Source organism: Suricata suricatta, chromosome 10 (assembly GCF_006229205.1).
Source record: "Suricata suricatta isolate VVHF042 chromosome 10, meerkat_22Aug2017_6uvM2_HiC, whole genome shotgun sequence".
Classification (NCBI taxonomy): domain Eukaryota; kingdom Metazoa; phylum Chordata; class Mammalia; order Carnivora; family Herpestidae; genus Suricata; species Suricata suricatta.
In genome coordinates, this window is record NC_043709.1 from 63,226,455 (window position 1) to 63,246,759 (window position 20,305).

At 37.7% G+C, this 20,305-nt stretch overlaps 1 protein-coding gene across 1 annotated transcript in view; it reads left to right on the forward strand.

Annotated features, from left to right (window-relative positions):
* Positions 1-17,558, forward strand: part of FAM186A (family with sequence similarity 186 member A) — a 77,657-nt gene extending 60,099 nt beyond the window's left edge. Inside the window, exons 8-12 of the mRNA XM_029955500.1 lie at positions 6,684-6,876; positions 9,367-9,518; positions 9,645-9,647; positions 10,738-10,920; positions 17,484-17,558. Of these exons, the coding sequence (XP_029811360.1) occupies positions 6,684-6,876; positions 9,367-9,518; positions 9,645-9,647; positions 10,738-10,920; positions 17,484-17,505 (553 nt within the window). The 3' untranslated portion in view covers positions 17,506-17,558. The remainder of the gene's footprint in view (positions 1-6,683; positions 6,877-9,366; positions 9,519-9,644; positions 9,648-10,737; positions 10,921-17,483) is intronic.
* The last annotated feature ends 2,747 nt before the right edge of the window (positions 17,559-20,305 follow it).

A 20,305-nucleotide genomic window follows, 5' to 3' on the forward strand; every position in this document is an offset into this window, starting at 1 on the left:
TATATATGAAATAAAAAATGATCCATTTCTTCCATTCATATCTCTAGCAGAGATGCTAAGATACATTTTGTGGATCATGGTTGATCTCCAAAATATCAACTTCAAAAGCTTAAAAATACTTCCAGTTATTTTTAAATTTTTTTCATCATCTTGAGTTCACCAGAAGATCTATGATTCTTAAAATGGGAGATGGTAAGTTATGAACAAGGTGTTGCCATGGTAATCTTGCCGCTGAGGCAACCTGAAGGAAATAGGTCCTGGTCCTGATTTGTTAGAATTGCAAAAAAAAAAAAAAAAAAGGATTGCAAATATAGGGGTGCCAGCCAACCTGGTGGCTCAGGCAGTTGAGCATCGGACTCTTGATTTCAGCTCAGGTCCAGGTCATGATCTCATGGTCGTGAGATCAAGCCCCATGTGGGGCTCTGGACTGAACATGGAGCCTGCTTAAGATTCTTTCTCTCCTCCTCCCTCTGCCTCTCCTGTGTTATGCTTGGATGTGCTCTCTCTCAAAATAGAGAGAGAGAGAGAGAGAAAGAGAGAGAGAGAGAGAGAGAGAGAGAGAGAGAGAGAGAGAGAGAGAGAGAGAGGAAGGAAGGAAGGAAGGAAGGAAGGAAGGAAGGAAGGAAGGGAGGGAGGGAGGGAGGGAGGGAGGAAGGAAGGAAGGAAGGAAGGAAGGGAGGAAGGAAGGAAGGAAAGAAAAAAAGAAAAGAAAAGAAAAGAAACAGAAGAAAGAAAGAAAGAAAGAAAGAAAGAAAGAAAGAAAGAAAGAAAGAAAGAAAGAAAGAAAGAAAGAAAGAAAGAATGAAAAATTGCAAATATCAGAAATAGGTCAGGGAAAGTGACAATTGTCCTGCTATCCTTAGCACTTATGTTTGAGATCACCAACCTATTATTTTGGGGCTATCTTTTACCTAAAATTTTAAGAGGCCAAACTGAAACCTATACTATAAAGGGTTATCATTAATTACAATAACAACTTACGTCATTTATTCAACAAATATTTATTGAATGCCTACTATGTGCCAAGTATTGTATTAGGTGCTAAGGATACAGCAGTGTTCCCTGTTCCCATGAAATGTATACTTTTGAGGATTGAATTAATTTGGGACTAAGTATTGGAACAGCAAGGTAAAAAAGACTTATTCAAGATATAATCAGAACTTTTCATTTCAAAGTATAGGTAATCTGAGATTTGTTAACAAATATTTTACTCTCTACCTGTCTTTGGCTTTCTCTTTCCAGACTGAATAATCCTACTTTTTTTCCCCCAGCAAAATGAAAAATATTTAATACACAAAAAAGAACAACAAAATCAACAGGCATAAAAGGCATTAATTACACGATGCAAACCCCCAAAAGATACAAAGCTATTAACTTACCAGTGCTTTTGACAATAAACTATAAAAGAAAAAAGACTTACTGGTGTTTAAAATGACTAGGCAAGGACATATGAAAATGTCTCCTTTCCTCACTTAGTGAGCTAGATACTATTCAAAAGTTATTTTTAAATGCTATTTTTTGCTCCGCTTTATGAAACCACACTTGCTGCTCATGTTGATTATGTCCACCCAATAAGGTACGTTATTTGGAAAATTGCACACATTTTGTGCCACATCATCAAGTGCATAAAGAAAATTTTTGTACATCAAGACTACAGCAGGGCAGTTCTATCTACTATTCAAATTCACACATACTTCTCTCAGATCCTAGAGACGAACCTCTTTTCTAATCAAGAGCTTTATATCAAGGAAAGAATATATAGGCTTGACGTGTGAGTAAAAGGAAGAAACATAGGCCCTGCGAGGCAGGCGTAGAGTGTTTATGCTCAGCTTCCAGGACATGTGAATATTACTGGACTTTAAAATTTTTTATTTTTATTACTTTTTTAATCTTCGTGTTTTAACTCTGCTTTGTGCCTTGTAGAAAACTTTGATTTTTATGTGTTCATATCATTTTTGTGCCAAGTTTTTATTTTTATTTAAATTCTAGTTAGTTAATATATAGTGTAATATTAGTTCCAAGAATAGAATCTAGTGATTTATTACTTAAATGTAATACCAAGTGCTCAGTACAACAAGTGCCCTCTTTAATTCCCATCTCCCATTTAGCCCATCCCCCCACCCACCTTCCCTCCAGCAACTCTCAGTGTGTTCTCTATAGTTAAGAGTCTTTTCTATGGCTTGCCTCTCTCTCTTTTTCCCCCTCTGTGTTCATCTATTTTGGTCCTTAAAGTCCATATATGAGTGAAATCAGATGGTATTTGTCTTTCTCTGATTGACTTATTTCACTTAGCATAATACACTCTAGCTCCATTCACGTTGTTGCAAATGGCAAGATTTCCTTTTTATGGCTGGGTAATATTCCACTGTATACATATCCCAGACCTTTTTAAAAACTTTTTAAATGTTTATTTATTTTTGAGAGAGAGAGAAAGAATGGAGGAGTGACAGAGAGAGAGGGAGACACAGAATCTAAAACAGGTTTCAGGCTCTGAGCCGTCAGCACAGAGCCCAATGTGGGGCTTGAACCCATGATGCTGAGATCATGACCTGAGCCACTATTGGATGCTCAACCAACTGAGCCACCAGGTGCCCCTAAACTATTTTTGAAGGAAGAATGTTTTGTAGGACCTCTGTAAGTGAAGATCCATAATTAAATGCTATAATATAGTTTTAAAGCTGTATTAGCACAAGATCAAGGTAATGTACCTGAGAAGCAATAATAGAGAGGATGTAAAATTAGACCAGATGATGATAATGAAACATTTCATTTCCATACATATTGAAAAAAGTCCTCAAAGGTACTAAGTATTATGGTGACCTGACAGGATTTATCATTTAATTCACCAACATTTTTTATCATAGCAACCACTATTTGCTAGGGACTGTGTTAGACCTAGGGACCGAAGGTGGCAAGATACAAAGGTGGATAAGCTGTATCCTGCCTTGAGGACACTCAAAGTCTACTCAGAGAGACCCCCACACAAACTGGTGATTCTATGTGGAAAGAACAATGATGGTACATGTACAAAGTATACAGAAGAGGACTGAAGATAGGGGAGAGTTAGGTAAAACCACTAGATATCCAGACCTTTGAAGGAAGAGAGTCTAGCAGAGCACAGAAAAGAAGCAAGTAAAAGGAGTATGTGTACGTGTGTATGTGTAAGCTACTTTGCTGTTGGTAGAACACAAAAAATAAGCAGGATATGTCAAGAGAAGAGACTGTAAAGACACACTAGGTCAAAAAGAATTCTAAATGGCATGCTAAAGAACTTGTATTTTGTTTTGTATGTGATAGAGGATAAAAATATTCCTAACAAGGGAAGTAAAGTGTGAATAATATGGAAGGTGGATTTAAGGTGAGTAAAACTTCATGCAGAGGCATAAATTAGGGTCAGACAGCATCCACCCAAAAGTTTTGAAGGAATATAAGGGTATATAATCAAATAACCAACAAGTGTAAACTATTTCCTGTTGTCTGGAAGAGATTCTATGTGAGGGTGATATTTTAACAGCAACTTCTATTAAGGAAGGGCATCCATGCCAGGCAATCTGGCAGAATCTGTAATAAAAGGAGAATCACTGCCCTCTTGAAAAAGCAAAAACTGACAAAGGAAATACAAGTTTTGTAGGGAAATCAAACTTGTTTAATCTAGAATTCTTTGAGGAAACATTACATGGACAATGAGAAACTAAATGAAAATAAATGATTTAAAGTTATTTATATACACAACAAGGGGTTACAAAACATCTAGAAAGAAGAGAAACTTCAGATACTTTACTGTGTTTAACTTGTAGATAAGGAATCATTCAGGAAGTCCATCCTATTTGCCCAAGTTACAGCTAGTAAGTAGTGGAGCTGAATTCAAAAAGCCTGTTTCCAAAGTCCTATAGTCTAAAGTACTATACTATAGAATAGTATAGTAACCTGCCTTGAAGTAGGGAAATATAATGATTTGATATCCAAATTTTAATCATGCTTTCTCTTAAACATAGACTTTGAAGTCAGGAACACCTTGGCTCAAATTTCCAATTCTAAACCTCTCTGAGATTCTGTTTGTAAAATGGATGTGATAATATTTACCTCGAAGAATGGTTGCAAAGATCAAATGAAATAATGTATTTAAAAACAATGAAATATTTAAATGTAAATTTAAAAATATAAATACAATTTTAATACAATGATTGACACACAGTGGGTGCTCAGTAAATGTAAAGCATCTTCCCTTGGATTGTGATTCTATATCAAATATTGTAAAAAATATTCCTTAGGATGGGGGTGAGGTTTTATCAGTATAAGTGAAACTTTCTAAGAGAGTGGGAACAAAAGGTAAGAAGTTTTGAATGGCCATGATCCTAGACAGGGCATTTAAATAATGAGATACTTCAGCAGTTACTACTAGACTGAATGTTTACATTAATAAAAATTAATTATCTTTAAAAATCCATGGACAATAGAGGTGCCTGGTGGCTCAGCCAGTTAAGCATCCTACTTCAGCTCAGGTCGTGATCTTGCAGTTCATGAGTTTGAGCCCCATGTTGGGCTCTGTGCTGACAGCTCAGAGCCTTGAGCCTGCTTCAGATTCTGGGTCTCCCTCTCTCTCTGCTCCTCCCCAAGTCACACTCTGTCTCTCTTTCTCTCAAAAATAAATAAACATGAAAAAAGAAATTAAATCAACGAGCAATAATTTCTCTAAGCTTGAAATGAAACTGTGAACCTTTTGAAGTTTCCAAGAATTCATTATTGAATTATGATTTTAATCTGAAATTTAAATGTGATTTCAATGAGGAAGAATTATGGAGAAAATCTGAAAGTCTGTGTGAATAGACAGAAAAATATTAGGAAAAGCTATTAGAGAGATATAATGCATAACTCAGTGATTATAGTCAACAATACTGTATTATAAACTTCAAAGTTGCTCAAAAACCAAATCTTAATTATTCTCTCCACCAAAAAAAGATACTTATGGGACATGATGGAGGTCTAGCTAAGGTTACAATGGTAATCGTATTGCAATATAAATGTATCAAATCAACACATTGTACACCTTAAACGTACACAATGTTATGCCATTTGCATCCCTTATGTTTACAACATATAACCATCATATGATGGTTAATGAAGGCTATCCACTTACTTCACTGAGAACAGTGTCATTTGTGGGAATGGATATGATAGACATTCTATAATGTATGTAGAGAAGTGATTAAAAACAAGGTTAAAGGAAAAATAATTTAAATTAATTAAATTAATTTGGAATTAACACACTTAAGTATTAAATAATCCATATATACAGTAGGTTCTAAATTACTAATTATAGCCTACCAGAGACCTAAAAGTTATTCTGTGTGTGTGTGTGTGTGTAAAATGCCTATATTCAGAAGAATATCTGCAATGGGTTATCATTGCCTAACCCCCCCTCCACCAAAATTCAAACTTCTTAACGTGCCTTTTATGATCTTTCAGAAGCCATACATTCCAGCATTGTCCTCCACTGTATCCTTTCACAGATCTATGGTCTAAAAGTCTCAGACTATTCACCACTCCCAATATATAACTCATTTTTCTGCCTTTGTTTATAGTATTCCCTCAATTCCTCTCCTCTTTTCCTAAACTTTAGTGACAGATTTACCTGAGAATTTGTGTAAAATACTGATCCTGAAGCCTACAAGATTTTGATTCAAAAGATTTAGGAAAGCATCCTGAAATCTGAAGTTTCAATAAGCACCACCACCACCCCATAACCCCTGCCCAGACGATTTAGTTCAGGTGAACTGAATTCAGTTCAGGTCCACATTTTGAGAAATACTGGTACTGTGGAAAGAGAAAAGATCTGGGTTTGCTTCCCAAATCTATTACTTATGTAACTTTCAGAAAATTACTCACCTTTGCTCAGATTCTTTTTCCTCTCCTATAGAACAGAGATGGCAAAACACTCTGTTTAATAGGCACAAACATAGTGGTATACACTACATAGAGAGAGTACATTTTTATGAATGTTCCTCAAGATCCTACACAACAACTTCCTACGAGGCCTTCTTTATTCCTCTTGTTAGTATGAGTTATGCTTTCTTTTTTGCTCAAATAGCAAGTTTACATATGCATAAATAAATAAATATTATTTTAGAGAGCACACAAGTTGGGGAAAGAGGCAGAGGGAGAATCTCAAGCAGGTTCCATGTGCGGAGGGCTCAATCTCATAACTCTGGGATCACGACCTGAGCTAGAACTGAGAGTTAGACACTCAACCAACTAAGCCACCCAGGCACCCCAGCATTTTTATATTTCTATTTAGCCTTCATTTCATTCTATTTGACACCATTAATTTATTAGTCTCCTATTCTGGCTTGTATGTGCTTTGAAGGCAAGGACACTGTCTTATAATTCTGTTGAGTACCTTCTACATATCTTATACATATCAATACTAAAATTTTAAGGTATTAAAATAATAAGCAACACTACTGTAACACTAAAAAACTCCAGCGTTAATGACAACTGGACCATCATATCAATTTTTGAAAGTTTAGTCATGTAAGGAACTAGATTAGGTCTCACTAAGCAAGCCTCTCACCCCTATCCCATCCCTCTCTACTTACTATGGATGAGAACTGAAACTAGGTTCAGGTTTGCTAAACTAGGATCAGTAGTTATATCAATCTCACTCATTAATATTTGTTTTCAAGAAACAACCTGATCAGGCGATTACAAGTGATCCAAAATACTGGGAAAGGTTATGAAACCCGGAACCTTTACATAATGCTGAGCAGAATTGATGAGTACCAGAAAAAGGTGATGCAGGTGTGGACCAACAGGCAGAAGTCTTTAGAGACGAAACGGAATAAGTGCCTGAGGAAAATGATATTCTTATTTAGCCAGGTAACTTGTTTTCTATTCCCTCTCCCCATTGTGTTGTAAGAAAAATGAAAGTGGTAAGCTATGAAAATAACATTTACCTGGAGATATTATGTATATTAGTTTTCTAGGGCCACTGTAACAAATTACCACAAACTTGATGGCTTAAGACAATAGAAATATATTCTCTCAGTTCTGTTGAGTTTGTGGAATCAAGATTTTGACAGGGCTGATTCCTTCTGGAGCCTCTGAAGGAGAAATTTGCTCTGTGCCTCTCTCCTAGACTCTGGTAGCTGTCAACAACCCTTGGCATTCCTTGGCTTGTAGCTGGATAGGTCCAATCTCTGCCTCTGCCTCCCCATGTGTCTGGTATCTTCTCTTCCGTCTCTTATACACCATGTGTCATTGGATATAGGACCACTTGGTTAACCTACAATGATCTCATCTTGAGGTCCTTAATTACATCTGTAAAGACCTTTTTTTCCAAATAAGGTCACTTTCACAGATTCTGGATGAACACATCTTTTGAGGGGTTTACAATTCAAGCCAGCACACCATGACCTCAGTGGAAACTTTTAAATTGATGACAGGTATGTTGACTGGACTCCCTAGATGGGAAAATGTTAGAATTGGAAAGACTTCTAGAAATGCTCAACTTCTTCCTAGTCAACCCACATCTACCAGCCTCTAGATATAAAACTCTTAAAGTTACCACTCTCCAACAGATTCATGATGGTTACTCTTCTCCTCAAAACTATCAGAGGGGCTCCTGGGTGGCTCAGTCGGTTGAACATCCGGCTTCGGCTCAGGTCATGATCTCACAGTTTGTGGGTTTGAGCCCCGAGTCGGGCTCTGTGCTGACAGCTAGCTCGGAGCCTGGAGCCTGCTTCGGATTCTGTGTCTCCCTCTCTCTCTCTCTCTGACCCTCCCCTGTTCGTGATATCTTTCTCTGTCTCTCAAAAATAAATAAAAAACATTAAAAAAAACTATCAGAAAGCACATTTTAATAGCAAGAGTTTACAATAAAGGAGATAAGAGTTTATTTAACTGACTTACATAGCATCAGGCAACTCTGACAAACACTCATTATGTCCCAGAGTCCCTTTGAGATAACCATTAGAATGCTTTTGGGAGTGACAGTGGCCTTCCAGAAAGTGATAGAGCTGAGATTAGAATTATTTATTCTGTTCATGCTCCAACATGGAGCTCTGGAACATTCTTGGAATTCTAGGACTATTTTATATTTATGTATCATTTTCTCACTAAATTCATTTATAAAATTATTTGCTACTTTGTTTTTTTAATGTTTATTTATTTTTGAAGGAGAGAGACAGAGTGCAAGCAGGGGAGGGGCAGAGAGAGAGAGGGAGACACAGAATCTGAAACAGACTCCAGGCTCTGAGCTGTCAGCACAGAGCCTGACGCAGGGCTTTAACCCATGAGCCATGAGATCATGACCTGAGCTGAACCCATGAGCCATAAGATCATGACCTGAGCTGAAGTCGGATGCTTAACTGACTGAGCTACCCAGGCAACCCAAATTACTTGCTACTTTAAAGGTATAGAATTCTCATCATAGCCTGATCCAAATTAGACATAATTTTCCAGGACAGCTATATTTTAAATATTAAAGCTCTTTGGTCAAAAAAAGGGATATTTTTTACAGTTTTTGGTTTAAAAAATATGGCCAGTGTAGATGAAATAAAGCAAAATGAGTTGGCAGTGTCAAGAACTGTCTGATAGGAATCACAACATCTAGAGCACTTCAGAGGATGAATAAGGATCTGTGATCAGGGAATGCAGAATCTAGATGATGACGTGATTATTAGGATATAAGAAGGGAGAGGAAAAAGCAAAAGGCAGAAGAGGGTACAAATGAATAAATACCTTACAATGGTCAAAAGTTTGGTTCTGCTACCAGATCTTGTGGGTTCAAATCAGCTTCACCACATATTAACTAAGAGACTTTGAGCAAGGTCTAAATTTTCTGAGCTTCAGATCTCTATGTTTAAGAGAAAGGTAACAACAGTACCCATCATCTCATAAGGTTGTTGTAAATACAAAATGAGTTAATACAGAAAAAGCATGTGATAGTCAGCAAGTATTCAATAGGTGTTATCATTAGATTTGCATAGTGCTTCACAATTTATGAGGTGCTTCCATATATATTATCTTATAAAACACTCACAAAAACCCTCTGTTATTATCCTGGTTTTAGAAATAAGGAGAAAGAGGTGTAGATAAAATTAGCACCTAACCCTAAGTCACAAAGCTAGGAAACTGGAGAAGTAGGACTACAGCTTATGCAGGTTTTTATAAAACATAGTTGCCACCTCTGAAATTTTGTGTTGGAGGTGAAGGTGTAGGAGGAGGGGAGAAAGAGGACGGAGGAAATGGATTTGTAAATCCATGGAAAACGAAGAGTCACAGTCTAGCTAGGGCCAGCTTAGATCTTCGTAAAGACTCTGACCCTTTTTTCCCCATGGTTTCCTTTTCTGATTTATTTATTTTTAGTTTCAACAGATGTATAAATTGAATCTTAGTCAACCTATCCCTCTTGTCATCGACAAAAAGCAGATACCCACCTCTACCAAATTTGTTCAACAACCATGCCTAGATCTGCTAAAAGAAGAGGACAGAAAGTCTGACACATCCAAGAAATTTCGGTATGTGATAGGAAAGACTGACATTAAACCTTCTTTGGACGATACATGGGGCCTATTGCTTTTTTCTTCCTGCCCAAGAGCTTCCCCTTCCCCACAAGTATGGTATGGTGCAGTGCAGAGTCTAAGGCAGTATTAGTTTTCTTAGATAATTTAACAAGAGGCTTATTTACATATTTTTCTACATAAATATTTAACATCTAATTTTGAGTTCTTTTTAAAAAATTGATGCTGGTCTGCTCCCTGCCTGTTCTTTTCCAGGAATGAAGTAAGTCCAATTTTTCTTTTAGTGGTTCCCCTTTATAACAATTTCAAGACTGGGGCTCTCTTGCCCCTATAGGTGACATGACAATTATGGTCCTGGAGGGAGATAGACTGATGGAATGCCTTCCTTATAATGTGTCTTGGGGGCCTCATCTCACATGCATGGGCTTACTCCAAAAACTCAGCCAGGTGTTTAACTTCCCATGTCATTAATTGAGAATGCTAAAGACTTTAACTAAATGGTTGGATGAGGAAGAACTTTTTGAATAAAGTGTTAGAATTCTTTTCCCATACATTTGAACTTATATCTAACTGAATCATAACTAGTGTCAACAGATTTTGCCAGATGAAAGATTAATTTCAGTAATCATATAAGGACATACATTTTTAGATTTGTGGGACATTTGTTAATTTGTGATATTCTACTTCAATGTGAATTGTTTTATTTTTGCTCACTTAATAATTTAGTTCAACTTAAAATTTAACTTAAATAAAGCTGGTCTTGCTAAAAAATGAAGCTGATTCTTCTTTACTATGAAACAAATTCTTTGAGTACAGAACAAAGACACTTAGGTTACTTTTTTCCTTTTTTTTTTTTTAGAGAAAAGGTAAGAGTTTTGGGAAGGAAAGGGAAAAAATGTTGATGGGGAAAAAATAGTCTGTATATGGTCTACATATTCCACAAAGCTAAGAAGGTAGTTTTAAAATAGATTACTGGGTGAAATAATGGAAATGGAAGTGCAGCTTTTGGGGAAGAAAAAAACCGCTATTTTAGCAAATTCTGCTGTTTTAATCTATTCTCAAAGTGGGTATACCTAATGTTCTTCAGTGCCAGAGAGGGCACCATAGGACAAGATGGTGGTGAAGAGAAAAAGGGAGAATAAGAATCATACATTTTGATTGGATATGAAGGTCAGGAGAGTCTGGCACTTCCAATTAGTGCTCTCTGGTTCTTTAGACAAGAAGACCAAATGGAAGCCATCTGGAATGCTGATCTGTCGACCTCAAGCTACCCAATAACAGAGAAGACATCAATACGTTCACTCTGGGCCCAGCTGGGTGGGTACCCAGATATTCCTATGCTACTCCAATTAGATGTTCAATCTACCTTCAGAAAATCTCTTGGATCCATTAAATCACAGTAAGTTAAGGACTGGGAGCACTCTGGTAATTGGGCCTTTGGTCATAGACCTTCTGTTTCCCTAACTTGACCTTACCTTATGGCATCAGGGAATTACCAAAAGTAGGTGTTTGATGTAAAGTTAGACATTACCTTTTCCAGGATGCTGTATACAGTATGTAACCATCTGAATCTTTTTTCACTTAGCATAACTCCTATGAAATTCATCCGTTATTATGTGTATCATTAATTCATTCCTTTTTATTTACTGACAGTATTATTCCATTATATGGCTGTAACACATTTTTAAATCCATTCATCAGATGAAAGACATCTGAGCTGTTTCCAGTTTGGGGCCATTATAAATAAAAGTTCATATATAAGTTTTGGGGTGAATATAAGTTTTTACTTCTCTTAGATAAATACCCAAGAGTGGGGTGATGGCTTAGATGAGTGTATGTTTAACTTTTATAAGAATTTCCCAAGCTTTTTTCCAAAGTGACTTTTCATCTCTGTATTTATTCAGTGGGGCTACTTCTTATCCTGCGTCTGGATGAAAACCTAGCTGGTTCTGTGACATTTCTGGTAACTTTTTAGTAATATTTCTATCTGGTTAGTAAAAAGTCCAGGACCATGTAGAAGTGAAACTTTCATTTTATTTTAAAGTTGAGGCTTTTCCTCTCTTCCAGCTAAGACTATTACAACTTATAGTTAGAGAAGGAGTATATGACCAGCTTCTTTTTTTCTGCCCTACTACTTCTGTTCTTACTTTCTCAGCTTGCTACTAAGGGACCCTTTAGGGATTAGAGGTCTCGGAAGGGAGAAGAGAGATGGTAAATGGAAAGTTCTTACTATTACTGTTGCATTTTCTAACATCAGTGCTTCCTGGATGTGGCCGACTTCTAAAGCTGATCACGAGGTACTTTGATCAGTTCCTTGGAGATCACCATCACTGGAGATCCCTTATCCGCAGATTTCTTAATCTTGTCAAATATATTTCTAGTCCAACTGGTTGTTTACATCTGTGATACCTCCAGCTTCTCTTTGCTGAGATGTGTTTGCATATTTAGGCATCCCTCACAGACAGAATCCATGACAGCCCTATGCCACCTTTATTGGGCATACATATGTATGTATGTGGCCCACATCTAGTCTACTGGAAACAGTGTGGCTTCCTTTGTCCAAGTAAACTCTGAGGTTGAAGGCTTATCCCAATGCAGCAGTAGCCTCTTTGCTTCTGCTATTAGTACACCTAGCCAATCAATCACTGCCTTAGCTTTTTTTTAATGTATTGAGTCAGGCCTCATTACTAGGCCTCCAACAGTAGGGGCCTGTGATGAGTTCTTGGAGTGGAGAATGGGTAGGCATGCTCTCAAAATCCTCTTCACCTTGACCATTTCATACTGTGTGTGAGTTAGAAGATTAAGAGTCAATTTAATTAATTGACTTTATCCAGTCAACCTGAATTTAATCTGACAACTTTTTCATTGTGATTTATCCATTTTGATATGCTACCACATACAAAATATGTATTAGGAGTTTCTAACTTGTATAGTTAGATGCCTAAAAACATTCAGAGTAAGAGGTGCTGAAAACAGTGAAAAAAACTAAGACATAGGAAATAGGAGAACTTAGATTTTTGCCATTTTTCACTAAAAATAGAAATATAGAAAATATACATTTTAAGACATCTTAAGTTAGTAATAATGGGCACTATGTGATCAGTTACTATTTGCCATTCTCCCTTTTTTTTTCTCACTATAATCTCTTCAAGGTCTTCCTCCCTGCAAAAGGATTATATTTATTTTACTTTGTGAAAACTAAAGTACAAACAAAAAGATTTTCTTTCCCTTTGGGATTATTTCTACCATTCCTTAGATTTTAGTTTAAACAATTATTCTCTCTGAGCTGTCTTCTCTAATCCCTCCTATGTGCTCCCACAGCATCTTAAAATTAAACAGTATCCTAGCACTTACCATTCTATACTGTGCCTCATTATTTGCCTGATTTCAGACAACATGCTTTGGAGAATTTAGTTGCCTTTGTGCTGAACTGCCACTACTTTTGCTCTGCCTGCTTTCCTTTCAAAATTATTTATGGACTACTTAATATGTGCCAGGTACTATACCTAGGTACTGAGATATAATATGTTGGGAAGGCCTCAAGAGATCATAGATAACAGGCAGAAGGAAAAATTTGTGTAAATATCTAGAGCCTATAGGATATTGCTTCTTTTGGTTTATCTCCTTAAAAAAACAACAAAAAACTAAACTAAACCAAATAATATTTCCTCCTATTCCTCAGTTCCTTTTCTTCCTATTTCCAACAGAGGTGACTAGAACTAATATTTCTTTTCCTGTCTGAATGTGTTATGTGACGCTTGTAGCTAATGCAATCTTTGGCAACCCTGAGGTGGTAGCCACAAGATAAAAACACAGTACACCAGGAATTACAGAAAGGGAAAATAAATAAAACCCTTTCCTTGATGACATCTAGTTGCTAGAACAACCCTGAGTACACCTGCTTCTGGGCTTTTGTTAAGTGAGCAATAAATGGCCTTTGTTTAGTCAGGGATTCTGTTGCTTATAGTCATGTGAGCTTGAAAGTATGTGTAACCTGCTATCGTTGGATAAAGTAGTCTAGAGATGTCAATTATATCTAGATGATCGATGGTGCTGTTGAGTTCAACTATAACCTTAATAATTTTCTGCCTGTTGTATCTGTCCACTCCTGATAGAGGAATGTTAAAGTTTACAACAGAGAATTCACCTGTTTCTCTTTGCAGTTCTATCAGTTTTTGCCTCATGTAGTTTGATGCTATGTTGTTAAGAAAAACAATAAAGATTATTATGTCATCTTGGAATATTGACCTCTTTATCATTATTATTCCTGATAACCTTCCCTGCTTTAAAGTCTACTCTGTCTTAAATGAATATAAATACTCCTTTCTTTTGATTAGTGTTATATGGTATTATTTCCCATCCATTTACTTTTAACCTACATATCTTTATATTTAAAGTCAGTCTCCAATAGACCATGTATTTTTGGGTCTTGTGTTTGGATCCACTCTGATAATGTGTCTTTTAATTGGCATATTTAGATCATTAATGTTTAAGATGATTATTGATATAGTTGGATTAATATCTACCATATTTGTTATTGTTTTCTATTTATTGCCCTTGTTCTTTTAACTTTCATATTTTTCTGCACTTTGTAGTTTTGAGATTTTATAATTCCATTTTCTCTCCTCTCTTCATCTATACTTTTTTCATTACTTTTTAAAGTTGCTGCCCTTGGGGCACCTGGGTGTCTCAGTCGGTTAAGCGTCCAATTCTGGCTCAGGTCATGATCTCACCATTCGTGGGTTTGAGCCCCATGTCGGGCTCTGTGCTGACAGCTCAGAGCCTGGAGCCTACTTCAGATTCTGTGTCTTCCTCTTTCTCTCTCTGCCCCTCCCCTGATTACACTGTCTCTCTCTGTCTCTCAAAAATAAATGTTAAAAAAAAATTTTTTTTAATTGCTGCCCTAGACTTTGCATTTACCTATATATTTACAACAAACCCATGTCTACTTTCAAATAACACTATATTGCTTCATGGGTAGTGGAAGTGCTTTACCGTAACCAAATATTCCTAATTCTTCCCCCACTCCATCCCTCGTATCATTTCTGTCGTCCATTTAATCTATACATAAGCATGCATATATCATTGAATACATTGTTGCTATTATTATTTTGAACAAAAACAAAATTATCTGTTAGATCAGTTAAGAAAAATAAAACCTTTTATTTTTATTTATTCCTTCTCAATGCTCTTCCTTTCTTTATGTAGATCCAAATTTCTAATTTACATCAGTTGCTTTTTTTCTGAAGAACGTCTTTCAACACTGCTTGCAAGACTGATCTACTGGTTACAAAATTCTCTCAATTTTTATTTGTCTGAGAAAGTCTGTATTTTTCCTTCACCTAAAATTTTTTGCAGGGAACAGAATTCTAAGTTGGTAGTTTTTCTCTCAACACTTTAAAAAATTATTTATTTTTGAGAGAGAGAGAGAGACAGAGAGAGAGACAGTGCAAGCAGGGGAGGGTCAGAGAGGGAGGGAGACACAGAATTCAAAGCCGGTTCCAGGCTCTAAGCTGTCTGTACAAGAGCCCAATGCAGGGCTTGAACCCATGGACCATGAGATTATGACCTGAGCCAAAGTTAGATGCTTAACTGACTAAGCCACCCAGACACCCCTCTCTCATTGCTTTAAAAATTATACTCCTTTCTCTTTTTTTGCGTAATTTCAGAGAAGTCAGATGTACTTTTTACCTTTGTACTTTTATCTCTATAGGTAAGGTGTTTTTTCCTTCTGATTTCTTTCACGACTTTTACCTTAAATATGATATGCCTAAGTGTGACTTTTGGAGGATTTATTCTACTTAGTATCATCTGAGTTTCCTAGTTCTGTGGTTTGGTATCTGACATACATTTGGAGAAATGTTCCATCGTTATTGCTTCAAATAGTGTTTCTATTCTTTTCTTTCTTCATACATACCCATTATATGTATGGTATACCTTTAGCAGTTGTCCTCCAGTTCTTGGATATTCTGGGGGTTTTTCAGTCTTTTTATTTTCTTTGCTTTTCAGTTTTGGAAGTTTCATTTTTATTAATGTTTTTATTTTATTTTATTGAGAGAGAGAGAAAAACAGAGAGAGGGAGACACAGAATCTGAGGCAGGTTCTATGCTCTGAGCTGTCAGCACAGAGGCTAATGTGGGGTTCAAATTCATGCGCCATGAGATCATGACCTGAGCTGAAGTTGGACATTCAACTGACTGAGCCACCCAGGTGCCCAGTTTATTAAGTTTCTATTGCCATATTCTGAAGCTCATAGATTCTTTTCTCAGCCATATACAGTCCACTAATGAAGCCATCAAAGACACTGTTCATTTCTGTTAGTGTTTTTGATGGCCAGCATTTCTTTTTGGGGCTTTCTTAGAATATCCATCTCTTTGTTTACAGTACCTATCTATTTCTGCCATGTTTTTCCATCAAAGTCCTTAGCATATTAATTATCATCATTTTACATTCCCAGTATAATAATTCTAACACCCCTACCATATCTGACTCTGATTTTGATGCTTGTTCAGTCTCTTCCGTGTTTTTTGCCTTTTAGTGTGCATTGTAGTTTTTGTTAAAATCAGACACAACATACTAGGTAAAAGGAATGCTGGCAAATAAGCTTTTAATGATGTGGTATAAGATATGGGAGAATGGGAAGCATTGCACAGTCCTGTGATTAGGTCCTAGTCTTTTGAAGAGCCTGTGTTTCTTGTCTGTGAACTTCACCAGTGCTTCGTAATATCCTCCACTCTAACCTTTGTTGACACCGGATGGCTAGAGGGAAATGGAATTGAGCATTTCTCTTCTCTCACATAGAAGGTTAGAGTTGACTGGAGTTGGGTACTTTTCCTTCCTCTCAGTAAGTTAGGTCCTGATGAAACCCTGGCAGGTTAGGCTTGGGTAAAATAGTCTCTCTCAAGGACAGACCTTGTTAAGTAGAACAAGATGCTCTGGTTTATTTCAGAATGGTTACTTAACCCATCCCCCTGAGAGAAACATCAGGGAATTTTTCTCCTGTCTTCACTGGTAGTTTCTGGAGGTCCCTTTGACTGGGTCCTCCTGGAGATTTTAATCTCAGACTTGTTCGAAATGAGCCTCAGGCAATTCATCAATTAAAGTTTATGTTTTTTACAGACGTGTCTGCTCATGGGTTTCTGCTCCAGTAAGTTGTGATTCTCTGTATAGCCTGTCTCTCCAACTTGGGGGGCAATGATTTGCCCTGTGACCTCACTTCTCTAATATAGATTGTTAGGATGGAATAGCAACTTCTTGCATATATTCTTCAAAATTTTTCTATGCATTTAATTTTTGGTTCCAAAAATGGGCTCATTTTGAACATGTTTTTGTAACCTGTTTAGGGTTTCACTAACTGTACATCTTTTAAATTTTTCTATGTCAATATAGACTCACATTATCATTTTTATTGATTGCATGATGTTCATTATATCATTCCATCACAATTTATTGAACCGTTTGCCTATTGATAGAAGTTTGGATATTTTTCAACATTACAAACAATGCTAGAGCAAATATCCTTGCATAAGTTTGTATAGTTATATAATGATTTCCCCATAAAAATTCCATTAAAATAATACTAGTTTTCTTCCAATTACAAAAGTAAAGCATGAGTATCATAGAACATTTGGAAAAGACCAAGACATCCATGCCCAGAAAGAAAAATTGTCAACATTTAATTGACACCATTTAAGTGTAAGAAGACTGTTTAATAAGTAATAAGCTATTGCCAAGCTCTGCTCTTCCTTGGAGACATTCTGCCTTGTTAAGGTGACTTCTATAGAGATTATATATCAATTTTACTAGTTTAATTTTGTGAGTTCTGGAGGCACTCTTATTTTCCCTATGAATCATCTATATTCATGTTTAAGGAATAGGATGTATTTAATGAGGAATTTGTATTAAGAGCAATGTATTTAATAGCAATTTATAATATGATTAATTTTCTTGTCTTGTTTCCAGGTCTAAGAAGATTCCCAAGTGACTGTAAAATTAAACACAAGTATGTTGAAAATAAATTTCAATGTTGCAGTAGAATTCCTATTTTGCTTTCTTTTGTGTACATACATTGCTTTACCTATTCTGTGCTTTTACATTCTGCCTATAGTTAAACATCTTCATTTCCAGACTATTAACATTAGCACTCAAGAAAGAATATCCTCTGCTCTAGATTACTAGAAGCACAAAGCTTCAACAAACACTGTGGTAGGCTGTCACAAAAGGGACATAATATGGCCCCTCACATGATGGCAAAATGGCAGTCTACTTCCCAGAACCTAAACCCAAAGATGCCACAGAAATAAGAAATTAATGGATATAAAAAGGAAGGAGGAGGAGGAGAAGGAGGAGGAGGAGGAGGAGAAAAGAAAAGCAGCAGAAACCCCTAGAGTGTCAGAAGGTGATTATGATCTAGTAAAGAAGGGAAACAGTAGCCTGGGACCGAGGAAAGCCAGGCTTCCAACGTGGGGAGTGGGATTTGTGGAGAAATTTTGAGTTGGGCTGTTCTCTACCCCCTACACTGCCCATACTTACATCATTGCCTTCCCTAGCATATTTATAGGGAAATACTATTGGTATGTAGAGTTAAAAAATAAATAAAATAACAAAACAAAACAAATGCTGGTTTAATCAACAAGCACCAACAGGCTTCCTCCTACGCCCTTCCCCCACAACCCATAGACCTTCTTTCCACCCAAAGGACTAGATAATGCATTCTTAGAAAAAGACAAATCCTAGGGTAAGATAAAGAGAGGTTTGCTAAAGGGCAAAGCCTTCTGATGAGAATGACACACATTGGGATATTAAAGCTGGAACCCTGCTCACCAAAGGTGGTACAAGCTAAAGTCTGGGTTTTGATTCTTCCAACTCCTTTCTCCATCCATTACCTACCAAGATAACTGATAATTGACACCCATGAGGAAAATGACCTCACAGGGAAAAATAACTACAAAATTAGAAAGGCAATAAACTAAATAGCTTACTCTAGATGACAAGAATAAACAGGATATATGCCAAATAAATGTCCCTAAAAGAGGATACTGGTAATAAAGCAAAAACAATTATAAAGAAACAAGTATGGAGGGCACCTGGGTGGCTCAGTCAGTAAATGTACAACTTGATTTCTGCTCAGGTCATGACCTTATGGTTTGTGGGGTTGGGCTCTGTGCTGACAGTGTGGAGCCTGCTTGAGATTCTCTCCCTTTCTCTCTCTGCCCCTCCCCAGCCCACATGCACATTCTCTCTCAAAATAAATAAGTAAACTTAAAAAAATTTTTTTAATTAAAAAACAAGTAGAATTGCTGAATATTCAAACACAGTAGAAATAAACTCATTGGATGACATAAAGCAAAATGGACACAGCCCAAGATCAGGTTAAGAAACTTTTCCAGAAGAGGGGTGCCTGGGTGACTCAGTCGGTTAAGCATCCGACTTTGGCTCAGGTCATGATCTCATTATTTGTGGGTTCGAGCACTGCATTGGGCTCTGTGCTGAATGTTTGCTCAGAGCCTGGAGCCCACTTCGGATTCTGTGTCTCCTTCTCTCTCTGCCCCTCCTCCACTCTGCTCTGTCTCACTCCATCTCTCAAGAATAAATAAATGTAAAAAAATAAGAATAAAAAAAGAAACTTTTCCATAAGACACTGAGAAGGAATTAGAGATGAAAGATAAAAAAAATTAAGAAACATAGAGGGTAGGCTCTCAGCATGGATCCACCATGCTGGTAAAGTCTGTGAGCCCAAGTTTAGGCCCCGGAGAGCCTAAACCTGTAATAAAGCGCTTTGCTTTTGCATGCGTGACTTGGTCTCCCTGCCGGTTTCTGGTTTTGGGGACGATAAAGAAATCTTGGGTATTACATATGGTGCATTGGCCGGGGATCCTCCCCCGCAGAGCTCCTGGGACACCGACACGTTGGGCCTAATCGCCGGCTGGTGAGTACAATCATTTTCTTGCCCGTCTGTGTCTAAGTCTTGTTTGTCTGTTTGTTTCTTTGCGTGTGCGGGCCCTTGTGCGTGCGGCCTAGGCAGGAGGTGGCCGAAACGACCTCCATGGGGTCCCAAAGAAGCCAGGCGGACGCGCCGTGTTAAAGCTCGGGGCCGTGGGTGCCAAGAGATGTCTCGGACCCACTCTGAATTAGGTGAGTGGGGTCTAAGACCCCACCAGGAGGCCGGAGAGCCGGTTCACCTATAGTAGGTTGGGCAAGTGGGGTCTAGGACCCCACCAGGAGGCTGGAGAGGTGGTTCACCTGCAGGGGGTTTCGCTGGTGGCAGCACCCAGACTCCATTAGGTACTCATTTTCTTGTCCTTCTGTGTCTGAGTCTTTTTGTTGTCTGGTCTGTTTGGTGCTTCTCTAAGGGGCCTCAAAAGAGCCAGGCAGATGCGCCATGGAAAAGCTCAGGGCTGTGGGTGCCAGGAGACGTCTTGGACCCACAGAGGAAAGAGACAGCAGGTTGGAGTAGTCCCGTGGCACCAAGGGTGGAATTCAGGTCCCGGGTGAGGTCTGTTCGCATTCGTAGAGATACGAGTGGCAAGTGCGGCATCTGTTGGGATACAGGTGTAGGTAGGGCATTCACTCGCGTTTGTGTAAGATTTGAGAGAGGGTTCCAGTCCCGCAGCGCTTGCAGGGACCCCAGAGAATGGGAAAAGATTGGGTCCCCCGTCTGTCTGTTAGAAATCCTGCTGGTGGCAGCAGCAGGGTTTCGTTTCTGTTGGAGACTCTTGTGTATACCTCTCTGTGCATCCGTTTGCTGTGCAACTGTTTGTCTAAGTCCTCCGAGGGAGGGAGGC